This window comes from Peromyscus maniculatus, chromosome 1 (assembly GCF_049852395.1).
Source record: "Peromyscus maniculatus bairdii isolate BWxNUB_F1_BW_parent chromosome 1, HU_Pman_BW_mat_3.1, whole genome shotgun sequence".
Classification (NCBI taxonomy): Eukaryota; Metazoa; Chordata; class Mammalia; order Rodentia; family Cricetidae; genus Peromyscus; species Peromyscus maniculatus.
In genome coordinates this window covers 66,195,515-66,209,365 of record NC_134852.1, presented here as the reverse complement: position 1 = coordinate 66,209,365, position 13,851 = coordinate 66,195,515, and the positions used below count along the sequence as shown (strand labels likewise).

The 13,851-nt window shown below is 40.3% G+C and overlaps 1 protein-coding gene across 3 annotated transcripts in view; it reads right to left on the bottom strand.

Annotated features, from left to right (window-relative positions):
• Positions 1 to 13,851, bottom strand: part of Herc2 (HECT and RLD domain containing E3 ubiquitin protein ligase 2) — a 169,069-nt gene that overhangs the window by 89,028 nt on the left and 66,190 nt on the right. For all 3 annotated transcript variants that reach the window (XM_042277169.2, XM_042277174.2, XM_076543921.1), the window contains exons 24-35: positions 12,408 to 12,578; positions 11,625 to 11,728; positions 10,102 to 10,252; positions 7,326 to 7,540; positions 6,977 to 7,109; positions 6,743 to 6,870; positions 6,460 to 6,655; positions 4,113 to 4,246; positions 3,446 to 3,619; positions 3,235 to 3,371; positions 2,964 to 3,115; positions 1,508 to 1,699 (exon numbers count right to left, since the gene is read on the bottom strand). In XM_042277169.2, coding sequence (XP_042133103.1) covers positions 1,508 to 1,699; positions 2,964 to 3,115; positions 3,235 to 3,371; positions 3,446 to 3,619; positions 4,113 to 4,246; positions 6,460 to 6,655; positions 6,743 to 6,870; positions 6,977 to 7,109; positions 7,326 to 7,540; positions 10,102 to 10,252; positions 11,625 to 11,728; positions 12,408 to 12,578 — 1,887 coding nt within the window. The remainder of the gene's footprint in view (positions 1 to 1,507; positions 1,700 to 2,963; positions 3,116 to 3,234; positions 3,372 to 3,445; positions 3,620 to 4,112; positions 4,247 to 6,459; positions 6,656 to 6,742; positions 6,871 to 6,976; positions 7,110 to 7,325; positions 7,541 to 10,101; positions 10,253 to 11,624; positions 11,729 to 12,407; positions 12,579 to 13,851) is intronic.

Below are 13,851 nucleotides of genomic sequence, written 5' to 3'. Positions count from 1 at the left end.
TAAAAAAAAAAACTGGCAAAGGACATTTCTGTAAGATATAAACAGATAACAATGTCATTTGTCACTAGTTGAAATGCAAAAAAAAATCACTAGGGAGCACTTCACACTCAGTGGAAGAAGGCCTTAATCCCAAAGTGCAACAATAAAGCTGTCAAAGATCCACAGAAGTGGAGATTTGCATGTGGGGAGCCAGTGTGCAACTAACTCAGTACATGTCTGATGCATGAATCACTCAAAGTGGACACCATATCCCTGGGCAGGAGTGCAGCAGGAAGTGAAACATTAATATTTATATATGGCAAGCCTAGTGCCCACACTCTGGAGGCAGGAAGGGAATTTCTGGGAGCATAGACTTCCAGGCCAAGCACAGCTACATAAAGAAGATCTTTTTTAAAAAAGTATATGAAAAGAGCCAATTAACAGAGAAACTAGAAATCTCTCCCTACTAAGACTACCTGTAATAGGACATGTACACAAAAGTTCTACACTGTAAGACTACCCCAACCTGCCCAGTACGGGTACCATTCATACTCTTACATTCCCCAACATATGGCTCACTAGTGCTCATTACAGCTCAAAAATACTTTCTTAATAAACTGTTTGGTTTCTCTCATCTGTATGTTCCTACTCAGATTTCTTGTTCTAGTATTAAACAACCTGGAAATACCAGTGGGTGCCCTCCAAAATCCAGTATCCACCTGTAACATTACCAGATAACCTCAGTATTCTACTCCTTTTATAATCAAAAGAACCAGAAATAGGTATTCAAGAATTCATATATAAACATTCCTAGCAAAACTACTCACTAAAGTAAAATGATAAAATAACTCAATTGCCCATCAATGTATAAAAAAAGTCAAATATTCAAATAACATTTCAGCCATTACAAAAATGAAATACTGAGATACACTAAAATCTAAATACAAAAGCCTATAAATTACATGACTGCACTTACATGAAATCCTCAAAAAATGTAAATCCACTGAGGCAGAAAGCCGATTTGTGGTCATCAGGAACAGGAGGGTGGACAAGAGTGATTGATAAACAGATGTAAGATTTGCACTTGTGGTTATGAAAATGTTCTAAAACAAGACAGCAGTAACAGCTGCTCAAAATGTGAATGTCCCCAATAGGACACCTTTAATCTCAGCACTCTGGAGGCAGAGACAGGAGGATCTCTATGAGTTTAAGACCAGCATGGCCTCCATAGAGAGCTCCAAGCTAGGCAAGGGTGTATGTATGTATATATATATATATATATATATATATATTGAGATCCTGTCTTAAAAAACGAGGTCAAAGAGAAAATAAAGAAAAAAAATGTTGAAGTCCCTAACATTGCTCAGTTACACTCAGCATAGTTAAAAGGCTATCGCGAGCGCGTGTGCGTGTGTGTGTGTGTGTGTGTGTGTGTGTGTGTGTGTGTGTGTGTGTGTATCTGTTGTTGTTAAGAAGAAAAGGTAAAAGTCATGCTTTTCTAAAGGATCCAGAGCCAAAGCCAACCTACCAATCAGCCTCAGTGCAGTCTGTGTGAGGGCCAGTGTGCCTGAGTTGAGCAAGAGGTCAAGGTTATTTGCACCATGCTGCAGGGTGAGCATGCTGAGCATCACCAGAAGAAATCGAGCTTGTGGGATGGTCCCCAGACTTGGTCCTGCCAGGTTCTCATTGGTAATGGTTTGTAGGGGGACAGGCTGAATACCTAAAAAACATTGACATTTATTTGAATTTCTCATTTATGGGTACAATGCACATCATTCAAAACACAGTGGAGTTTGGTTATTAATTACTTATTCATTTATGTAACTTTTTTTTAAAGTGGGTTTCCACATAGTGAGGTTAGGGCAGATCAATTTTATTTTACAATATCCTCACCATCTACATTCCACATACTGTTATCCTTGTCTTCAAGATATAGTACAAAAGGAAAAAATTAAGTTAGTATAGTGTTAAATTCTAGTACAATTTTCACCATTAGTAAAAGTGAACTCTGCCGGGAAGTGGTGGCGCACGCCCTTAATCCCAGCACTCGGGAGGCAGAGGCAGGCGGATCTCTGTGAGTTCGAGGCCAGCCTGGGCTACCAAGTGAGTTCCAGGAAAGGCGCAAAGCTACACAGAGAAACCCTGTCTCGAAAAATTAAAAAAAAAAAAAAGTGAACTCTGTGATAATAACATCTGTGCTTAAAGAAGGAAACTGAGCTTTTCCTAGGTATATTGTCTTCAAAAATTCAAATGGAGATCCCAGCAATCTCAAAGTAGTGAAAATTTAGAGTTAGAGGTGCTGGCACACACCTTTAATCACAGCACTCTGGAGGCAGATGCAGGTGGACCTCTGGGAGTTGGAAACCAACCCAGTCTAAATTTTGAGTTTCAGGCCAGCAAAGGATACATAGTGAGACTGTCTCAAAAACCAAAGTGAAACAGAACAAAAAATTCCACAGAAATACCAATTTCAAAGTTTGGAGACAAAAAAAAAAAAAAGTGTGGGGATGAGCACCCCAAAGTGTGGCATTCCCAACTATACAATAAAACCCTGTACTTAAAACCGTATATATATTCAGTATATTTTTCTAAATATCTTTGGGCGTCTTTCACTTTACTACCATAAAACTAACCTTGCCATTTCTCTACAGATGCTCAAATTATCTAGATCAGCATTAATGTGTGAGACTGGCACCTTAGAGTGTATAGGGTGCAACACTCATAAAAAATGTAGCTTGATTTATTTTATTAAAATATTTTGAGATTACATTTTCTGCCAAATGTTCAAAGTTCTATTCTGAATCTAAAAGAAAGCTAACAATGATTATTGTTCTGACGTACAGTTTCCAAAAGTAAGAAGTGACTTGATGCCCATTTTCACATTATACACTCAAGATTAACAAGAGGACATTGCTGCAGTCACAACCATTACCATATCATCAGTTTTACAAGGACTTTCAATTATCATGTTTTCTTTAGCTCACCCAGCTCTTTAAATTTGGCACTCGCATCCATCAGAACATATCGAATATTCTGGACTGCCCAAGCATACAGCTTGCCAAAAGTCACTTCCAGCAGCATCCGATTAAAAGGTGGGATCAAATCCACATCCTTTAAGCAGTCTGTAAGTGGTTCCCTTTCAAACAAAAAAAACAGAATTTGACTTGGAACATTGCCAGACTTTTAACTCCAAAAGAACAGCAGTGTGTTCCCAAGATTCCATCCTTGAGAGAGAGAAATTTTATAAAGCTTTACCCTATGTCAAGTCCTTCAGGAATAAGTCTTTGCCATCCACAAAACATAGCATATTGCACAGAAGGAAGTAAGAAACTTTTGGCTGCCAGTTTCAAAATTGTATCTATCCCTTCCAGACGGACCTCTGCTCTCTCCAACTGAAAAACAGCAGTGTTTACAGTCAGTGCTCCATCTGACGCCATGCAAAGAATCGGGCCACTGAAAGTCTTACCTGTTTCAGTAGGCACTTCCTCATTTTTTCCACATCTACTGGCTCTTCCTTAAGGGCAAATTCAACAATTGTACTGAGAAGTGCAGACTGTGGGTAAAGGCCCTGCACATTCTGCTTTAACCATTTGTATTTATGAACTCCTGTAACTGTATTCAACAGTGGTTGCCATTTATCCTAACAAAAAAGAACAATGTGCACCATTAATTAGTTTACCCTACTAACATGTACTCTACAGTTCTTTGACTATAAACAATTAGTACTAATAGGTTTGTTATTTGTTCATTTTGTTACCACTAGGAATAGGACCCAGAAGTCTGCAACACAAGTTGAAAAGCATCCTGTCACTGATATTTTAAATTGAGTAACTTTTAAAAATATTAATAGCCTCAGGGACCAATAGTTTCTCAAACAAATAATGAAACGAATGAAATATATATATATATAGATGCGATACAGACCAAAAACAAAAGGAAACAGTCCTCCAGCAGTGTGACCAGACAGAACACTGTCAGCCAAGTCCATGAAGCAGCCTAGGGCCATGCTTCTAAAAGCAACCCACGAAACTCACTAGTCTACAGGTGTTCAGGACAACTGCATGGCACCAGAGCTTCTTTGCTGTGTGCAGTCTTTCTATCACCCAATCTAAGAACCATAGAAAATACTTCACCTTGGGAGACTTCATGGAAATGGGTCTTTTGTCTACATTTATAGGACTATGAGGCAGAACACAAGCTTCTTCTAAATCACTTTCTTCATTTCCAATTTTTTCTTCACCATCAGTAGATTCTGGCTTCTTAGGAACTATATTTTAAAACATAAAAATCATTTATATAATTTTTAACTAAGAAATACTTTAATGTGCAAGAATGTATGGGTTGTAGTTTTTTGGTTTGGGTTTGGGTTTTTTTTTGGGGGGGGGGGGGGTCAGCTTGACACAAGTTATCTGAGAAGAGGGAACCACAACTGAGAAAATGCCTCCCTAGGACTAGCCTGTGGGCAGGCCTGTGGGGCATTCTCTTAATTAGTGATTGATGTGGAAGATCCCAGCCCACACCATCCCTGGGCAAGTGGTCCCGGGTCTATAAAAAAGCAGTCTGGGCAAGCCACTAAGCAGTACTCTTCTATGGCCTGTTGCAATTCCTATCTCCATGTTCCTGCTTGGAGTTCCAGCCCTGATGTCCCTCAGGGATGAAATGTGACCCGAGAGTTGTAAGATGAAATAAACCCTTTCCTCCTGACTTTCTTATGCTCATAGTGTGGTATCACAGCAACAGAAAGACAAAGAAGGATGGATATTTTCTTCAAAAGAGTACAGAATGACACTGTCAACTGTAATGCTGAAAGGACAAAACTAAAAACTATCACAATGAGTAGCCTATAACCTCTAGAAACAATACTCTGACATACCATGTCAGGGACAGGAGTGGAACATTGTTACAGAGAGGAGCCCTGAAGAATTGGGAGCCTGGGATCAGCAAGCCTCTCCTAAACAGCAAAGGTGAGAGCTGGGCCGTGCTGCCACATGCTTTTAGTCTCAGCACTTGGGAGGCAAAGGCAGGTAAATCTCAATGGGTTTGAGGCCAGCCTAGTCTCCAGACTGAGTTCCAAGAGCCAGGGCTATACAGAAAAACAGACAAGAAAAAAAAAAAGAAAGAAGAAAAAAGAAAAACCCAAACACCACCACCCCCAACTGTTGTGGAATATTATTTTAAGGTGTGTTAGTTTTGCTAATGTTGCATTTGTTTAACTCTGTGAGGCTGTGTTACTGAGCCTGTGTAAAACACCTGATGGTCTAATAAAGAACTGGCCAATAGCAAGGCAGGAGAAAGGATAGACGGGGCTGGCAGGCAGAGAGAATATATAGGAGAAAACTGGGAGGAGAGAATTATCTAGTAGCTAGAGAAGGAGGAGGACTCCCGGGGCAAGCCACGCAGCTACACAGCAAGCCATGGAGAACTAAGCAGGTCCACACAGGATCCCACTGGGAGAAGACCCTGGAAGCTGTGCCCGACTGGCTCTCAGCTTCCTCCCACATACGTTCCCCTTTTGAATACTCTTCTGTATCCTTTTGCAGAGATGAATTTTAACTGTGAGCATAAGAGCATATTATTAAGTCTGACAATGCACTGCATACACAGCTCAACACCAGTGTCATTAGTCATTTCTACAGGTTAATCTCCTTTCAAGTGAGTTGGGATAAAAAGGAAAAGGGAAGAAAGCAGGGGAAGGAAGGGAGAGAGAGGAAAAAAGGAGAGGGGGAGAGAAAGGGGAAGGGAAGAAAAGTGGGAGAGGTTAGTAGAGGAGGGGTAGGTAGAAGGGAAAGAGGAAAGGGGGAAAGGAAGCAGATGGAACAGGGAGAGGAAGGAAAACATCACCCTGTAAATCTAGACACCCACAACAAGCAGCTCAGGGTCCAGAGATATGACATAACCGAGTTCTGAGACGGGCCTGAGATCTGACTATAATCCCACTTTCCATAGTGTCAGTACTTGTGGTCAACTGGGGTCCAAAAATCTTTGTCTTGAGTCTGTGAGGAATGAATGACTATCTCCAGATAAGCTCACTATATTCAACTGCTAATATTACTCTGCTTTAATTACAGTTCATCTCACACAGAGCCCAATTTGTTGTGCTTGGTACTACCTGCAGTTTTGAGCCCCCACTGAAGGTCTTAGAGTGTACCACCCAAAGATAGAAACTATTTTACTCAATACTTCAACAGAACAACAATTTCTCAGAAAAATGTCAACATCAAATCATAAGATGAAATGTTCCAATATATCTCATTACCAGGAAGACATTATAAATTTTTTAAAATTCTTTCCTTATCAACTTACTAAAATAATCAGGACTTCTGCATTCAATCACAAATACACATAAATACTATGACAATACATGGAAATGCCACAGGCAAGGACCAGTACCAAATAACTTCCCTCTGAAGACACAGACTCAGCCAAAGGCAAGAAAGTATATATACCATAACAATATATTCTGACTTTTTACATTATTACCTCTCTTTTTCCTTCTTTCTCGAATGATCTTCTGAGCTATCCTCCTCCAACGGGGTAATGAGCCTAACAGCTTAAACTTAGACATTATAGAGAGGTCACTGCAAACAGCAGGCCTCAATTCATTGAAGAGAAATCTCAAACGCTCAATGACAGGAGCACACACCTCCTTGTAGGAACGGCCCTGTTCTTGATGAGTCTGCAAAGTTAAATAGGGAAATTGACGTAACAACAAGTACTTTGGCAACTGTCTACACAACACAGAAAAAGATTAAAATCCATTCACCTTAATGAGTGAGCATTTTGCTTGGTAGACAACTCTACAAACATCCACCACAGATTTAGGCAATGTTCTGTGCTTTACTTGCTCAATACCAAGAGTGCCTACATGAACTAAAGATAATGCCACATGACCTGTAAAAGACATTTTCGGAAAGGGTAAGGTAGGAATTAATATATGTTCCATGCCATTTGAAAGGTCTACAATGTAGTTAAAACACACGGATACTGAGCTCTATACCTAAATCTTCATGTTTTAGGAGGCAGCATAATAGCAGACGGCCAACCTCTTCCACAGGATGCTCAGGAGGAAATGTGATCGGTGTGGTCAAGTGGCACTGTCTACAGTACCTTTCAATTTGACACAGAAAGTCCTGCAAGAAGAAGGGTCAGAAGTAACCTAAGAGTCACCAATAAATCTTCACAAACCCAACATGGCACAGCATCTACCTAACTTTTTGCCACAAGTGATCTGTATCGCACTTGTATTGAAACAATCAATTATCACTTCAAAACCAAATCTCCAAATACCAAACAAAGCTGTGCTGTTTGAAGATTATAGAATGCTGAGTCAGAAATATCTAACTCACCTTCACATTGTGGTCCTGGATGTTGTTGTCAGCGATGGCTTGCAGGAATGCCTGAGAGTGATCACCCAGGGCCCATCTGTGAGAACACAGTCGAGACTTGCTGATGGGTGTGCCGCCAGGAGAGCTACAGTGGTCCTCATCTTTCTCTTCATTGTAGCTGTAGTGAATCTGGCTGGTCTGTAGACCCCCAGAGAAAATTGATGACTGCAGCCACTCTAGAAAACATGTAAGTATTCATTAAAAAGAAACTGACTCTTCAGAAGTAAATACATACATACACACATACACTGAACTGAATTCTAGTTTCAAGAAGGAAAATTAGCATCATTCATACTAACATACTTAAACTCTATATTAGCTATGTGAGTAAAAGTAATACTTTCTGATTGCCCAATATACCTTAACTATGGTGTGATGATTAGTTTGAACTGTCAACTTGACACAATGTAAAATCACTTGAGAAGAGACTCTCCATAAGGGACTGTCTAGATCAGACATGTTGTGGAATAGTATTTTAACTAGGCAAAGATGTATTACATTTGTTTATGCTGCAGAATGTTACTTTGACTGTGTGAAGATGTATTACTTTTGTTCATGCTGCATTTGTTTAATTATGCAAAGATATGTTACATTTGTTTCACCTTGCCTGCCTAAGGCACCTGACTGGTCTAATAGAGAGCTGAACAGCCAACAGCTAGGCAGGGGAAAGGATAGGTGAGGCTGGCAGGCAGAGAGAATAGACAGGAGGAGAAATCTAGGCTCAGGAGAGAAAGAGGAACAAAAGGAGGAGGAAGACAGAGCGAGGGAAGCACCCAGAGCAGGAAGCCAGGCAGCTGTGAGCCAGCTAGACACGAGAAGCAGTGAAAGTAAAATATACAGAAGCCAGGAAAGTAAAAAGCCCCGAGGCAAAGGCAGATAAAGAAAAACAGGTTAAGTTAAAAGAGCTAGCCAGAAACAAACCTAAGCTAGGCCAGGCATTCAAAACTATTAGTAAGTCTCTGTGTCAAGATTTGGGAGCTGGTTGGTGGCCCAAAAGAAAAAGCCTGGCACACAGATGGACCCTGTGAACTCTTGTGGCAAATTGCCTTGACTGTATCCACTGACCTGGGAAACACCTAAGCTCACTGAGTGATATCATTCTCAGGATCTGGGTCCTGTACTGTGTAAAATGGAAATAGTGAGGTGAGTAGTAAGCATGAATGCATTCATGTGCTTTCTGCTTTCGACGGTGCAAGTGACTAGCTGCTGCAAGTTCCTGTCTTGACTTTCCCACAGTGATGGACTGTAACCTGCAACAGTAAGCCAAACATACCCTTTCTCCCCTTAAAGCTATTGTGTGCCAAGGTGTTTTATCAGAGCAACAGGAACAGAACTAAAAAGCCTAACACTAGAACCCAGGGCAGGCTTCACAAGTACTGGTTTGGAGACAGTTTGACTGTGTCCCCAAAGGATTCTTACACTGGGAGCTTGGTCCCCAATATTTCGATGTTAAGAAGTGATGAAATCTGTAAGATGTGGGGCCCAGTGGAAGGTCCTCAGAGGTAGGTCACTGTGGCTGTGCTCATGGAAGAAATAGGTATAGTGACTACAGGACCCTGATTAGTTCTAGAGAGAACAATTACTACAAAAGCCTGAACTTCACTCTTAAATCACACTCTGGCTTTCTGTGTTATCAAGTGATCTCATTCACCATGGTTAATGTAGCCAAATGGGCCTGCCAGTCACGCTATTTCTTATGGTAACAAAAAATTAACACACCACCTGAAGACTCAGAAACAAACATTCACACGTGAAAGGAGCAAAAGCTTCCTTACACAGCTAAGCACTCAACTCCAGTAGTGATAAGGAAGACAGCAGAGGCATATCAAGGGCATGAAGGTGGAAGATCACCACTATGCTAAAGGAAGAGGAAGTGACAGCTGAGCATTCTGGGTTCTACAAAAAGACAAAGATACTGTGCATGCAGTCAAGAAAACAGTATGCATGAAAGGTTTCTACAAAGAACACCTTTAATATAAACTGTTTATAAAACTAAAGAAATAAGATAGCATTTTAACAAACAACCCATGATCGTTAAAAAGAGAACATCTTAGAGATGGGAAAGCAATGGACTGGAAAGGAGAGCTGTGTGTACTCTATTTGAGACATAGGATCAGGCAGACCTAACAGGAATATACCTTTTGTTGTGGTTATTAGGAGTATTAAGTATAGGTGCTTATGCCTCATTGGAGGAAACCTCACTAGAAAATTACTGGTATGCACATCACTTCAGGTTTTCATTGAGGATTTGGGGATGTAGTCAGTGTTCTTAGTGGATACTTAGATTTGAAGTACTTGGGAACTTTCACAAATAGCTACATCAATTCTTTTAAAACACAAGAGTTGATCTGATCCTAATCACTTCACTCTATGGAAAACATAAGCACCTTTTATCCCTCAGAGGCAAGCTTCTGACCTGGCACTGGGTTGAGCCACACCTACCAGGGTGCACAGGGCCGTCCATTCCTTCAACCCATTTCTTCCATTCCTAGCTCCTCCTTTGCTCATTTATGTGAAACTCATCCTCCACCAGTATAAGTCTCAAGAAGGAATACAAATAGCAGTCTACTTCACAGGCAGCTTAGCAGGCTTGGAGACCATCTTGTCTTCTCTAGATATCCACTCTAACAAGCAGCTGAAGGTCCCTGACCTCTTCGACAGTGCCCTTCCTATTATGTGCTTCTATCCAGAGTGCAGCACCATAAATCTGGTTAACAAAAAGTAAAATTGTTCTTACTGGCACATTCAACCTCCACAGGAGACAATGGTGTGCTCATTGCTAAATAGGAAGCATGTAATCCAAGAAGCAGGCCCAGGTTTCTCTCTGTGTCAATCAGAGGTGAAGACAAACTTCCCAGATCTGGTATGGTAACAACTTCTTGATCAGGCTAAAAAGATTGTGAGTTAAGAAAACAAAGTTAATTAAAAATGTAACACGAAAAAGACCAGCTGCTTATGTGTGTAAGATCTACTGCCATGATAAAGACAAGAAGGTGCTACAAACATTTGTTACTACATCCTGTAATGAGTTCACATTAGAGCACCCAATTAACAGCGTATAACACACTAGAGAGCAGACAGGAGAAAACAAACAACAGCTCTAGGGCATGAAACGGGAGAAGTATCATTAAATGACGGAACTAGGATATGCCCTTGAAGAATCAAATAGATATTTCAAAATGGCTGTGCATTGTGTTTCAGGAAAGTACATTGACTCATTGAATGCACAGGAACAGTGAGATCAATGAGAACAGTGAACATACAGCAGTATCATCACAGAACAGGGAGCTTTGGCCACATGTGGTCAGGAAATCAGTAATTCTGGGTGGAAAAAAAATCAAACATACTACACAAATAAACTTTCCAGTCACCTCAGACAATGCATGAAGTTCATTTTCCTTTCATAAAATGCCTTAAGCCTCATTTATGGCATTTGCTGACTTTTTTTACCTCCTGATGTCTAGAAGGTCAATCCAAATATATAAACCCCAATATTCATGAATTTGCAACAAAGACGTGTTTCTTTCTGAAGAATTATAGTTCTTTCACTTTTTTCTAGGACAGTAAGCCATTCTAAAGTTTTATGTAGTTGACAAACTATAAGGCCAAAGTTTAATGTCTTTTTTTGTGAAACATTTCTCTATTTCTAACATAGCATTAACTTTTCAAGACTTACATATAATAAATATTAACATACAAAAAATAAACTCACCAAAAATATCCTGCAACATAATAATTTTATGTCCAAATATTAGGATAACAAGGTTAAAAAGTCATCCCATAACTGGCACAATCTTGCCTATCACTAAAAACAGGCCCACAGATATGGTGGTATTCTATTTGTACTGAAATGTGATCTTAATTGTATGTTAATAAATAAAGTTGCCCGGGGGTCAGAGCTATTAGAGCCATAGAAAAGAGCGTGGCGGTGGTGGCGCATGCCTTTAATCCCATAGATCTCTGTGTGTTCAGGGATACAGCCAGAATTGGAGACATATGCCTTTAAGACCTAGAGGGGTGTACTTACAGGCAGTGATGAGGCAGTCATGTGTTTGGGTTTACAACCAATGAGAAGGCAGAACAGAAAGATTATTTAAAGACATACACACAGGAAATAGGTCTCTTTCGGGAAGCTAGGAGCACCGCAGGAAGAAGGGTAAGGTTTTAGCTCTGAGCTCTGACCTCTCGGCTTTCTCTTTTACATTGGTTCTGTGTTTCTTATTTAATAAGACAATTGGTTACATCTACACACAGCCTCACCTCCAAATATTGGCCAACACAGAATGCATGCATAGATTCCTGTGTGTCTTCAAACTGCAAAGCCGCTTCCAAAGCTACCACTGGATCTTCCCCTGCAAACTGAGCTGAAACAAAAAGGGAAACAGCAGTATGAGTTCAATACAAATGTTCAGACGCCTCTAGTAGAGACACAGCAGACAGGAAGCGAGTCTGGTTCAACTACGAAGTATGACTGGCTGGCATGGTAGAATCTGCCACTCTCACAGGCTTGTCTGGGCCAACTCAGAATAAGTTCTAAAAAGTACTAGAAAATAAAAATGGCAGCCTGGTCTACAAAGAGAGTTCCAGGACAGCCAGAGCTATTACACAGAGAAACCCTGTCTCAAAAAAAAATAAAAAAATTAAAAAATAAAAAAAATAAATAAGTAAGATGTAGGCTGGGCATGGTGGCACTGGCCTTTGATCCCAGTACTCTATAGGCACAGGCAAGCAGATCTCTGAGTTTAAGATTAGACTGGCAGCCTGGTCTACAAAGTTATCTCCAAGATAGCCAGGGCTACACAGAGAAACCTTGTCTCTCAAAAAAAACAAACAAAAAAAGACAACAACAACAACAAAAGCACAATGGTGAAAATTTTTCAACTTGAGTCCAGATCTGTTGTGAAGACAAAACCAAAGTCACAGATACATTTTGTTAAATTTTGTTATACCTGGAGATAATGTAAGAATTCATTCGCAAGCTGAGGACTCTGCTTAAAATAACACATACACTTTTTAACTATGGAATAAAAAGTGAGGCCTTACCAAGAATACTATTTCCTGTCAATGACTGTGTTTGGAAGTCTTTTATATCATATACTTTTCCATCAATTACAGTCCAGAAACCGCCATCTTTATTGTGGTTCTCCAAATCAGCTTTGCGTATCAGTGTCACTTCCTCATTATTTCTACAGTTCTGACCAGTGAAAAATGACTCTGTAGAAACAGAAACCAAACATCAGTCAACGGATCAATAGTAGCTATGGTTCTAAATGCTGAATGTAATACAATAAAACTTTTACAATATAAAAAGTGTGGTAGTTTGAATGTAATTGGCCCCCGTAACCTCATAGGAAGTGGCACCATTAGGAGGTATGGCTTTGCTGGACTTGGTTATGGCCTTGTTGGAGAAAGTGTGTCTCTGTGGAGGTGGGCTTTGAGGTTTCCCATGCTCAGGATATACCCCAGTGTCTGAGACCATTTCCTATTGCCTGCAAGATGTAGGACTCTCAGCTATTCTTCCAGCACCACATCCGCCTGCACACTATCATGCTCCTCACCATGAGGATAATGAACTGAACCTCTGAAACTATAAGCCATCACCTCAATTAAATGTTTTCATTCATAAGAGTTGTCATGGTGTCTCTTCAAAGCAATAAAAACCCTAAGACAGAAAGGGTTTTTTGGATTTTTTTTGCATGTTTATGGCATATTGTGTGCATGTCTGCACATATATATGCTCACATATATGTGGGCACACATGTGTAGGTGTGAATATACCTATGTGTGCGTAGGTATGACAAAGCCAGAGGTGGATGCATGTTGTCTTCTTAGATCACACTCCACCAAATTCATTATTCATTGCTGAATCTGAAGCAAGCTGATTTGGCTATTTTAACTAGACAGCTTGCCCAGAGGTTCCCACATCCACCTCCAAGAAGTTAGAATTTCACTAGGCATGCTTTAGTTTTTTAGTTTTGTTTTTTAGATAGGGTCTCTCTATCACTATATAGCCCTTGGCTGGCCTGGAACTCAATATGCAAATCAAGCTGGCCTTGAACTCACAGAGATCTCTGCCTCCCAAGTACTGGGATTAGAGGCATGCACCATCACACATGGCTACCACTGGGCTTTTTATCTGGCAACCCACAGTTACTGGGAGGAGCATTATATATGTATGTAGGAAGCTTATAAAATAATATATTTCCATATGGCTTTTTAAAACACCCTTAGTGTTAAGTTACACGTGACAGGGCTCAGTGGATAAAGACAATTGCCACACGAGCCAGACACCTGAGTTCAATCCCCAGAACGTGCACAAATGCAGACAGAGATAACTAACTCCACAGAGTTGTCCTCTGACTGCCACGCTCATGCTGTGGTACACATGCACTACCACCACTCAACATAACCAATGCCCACACACAATAATAATGAAAGCATTTTTTAAAAACAGTATCAAGAAAAAGATTTAAAATAAGTAAAATAT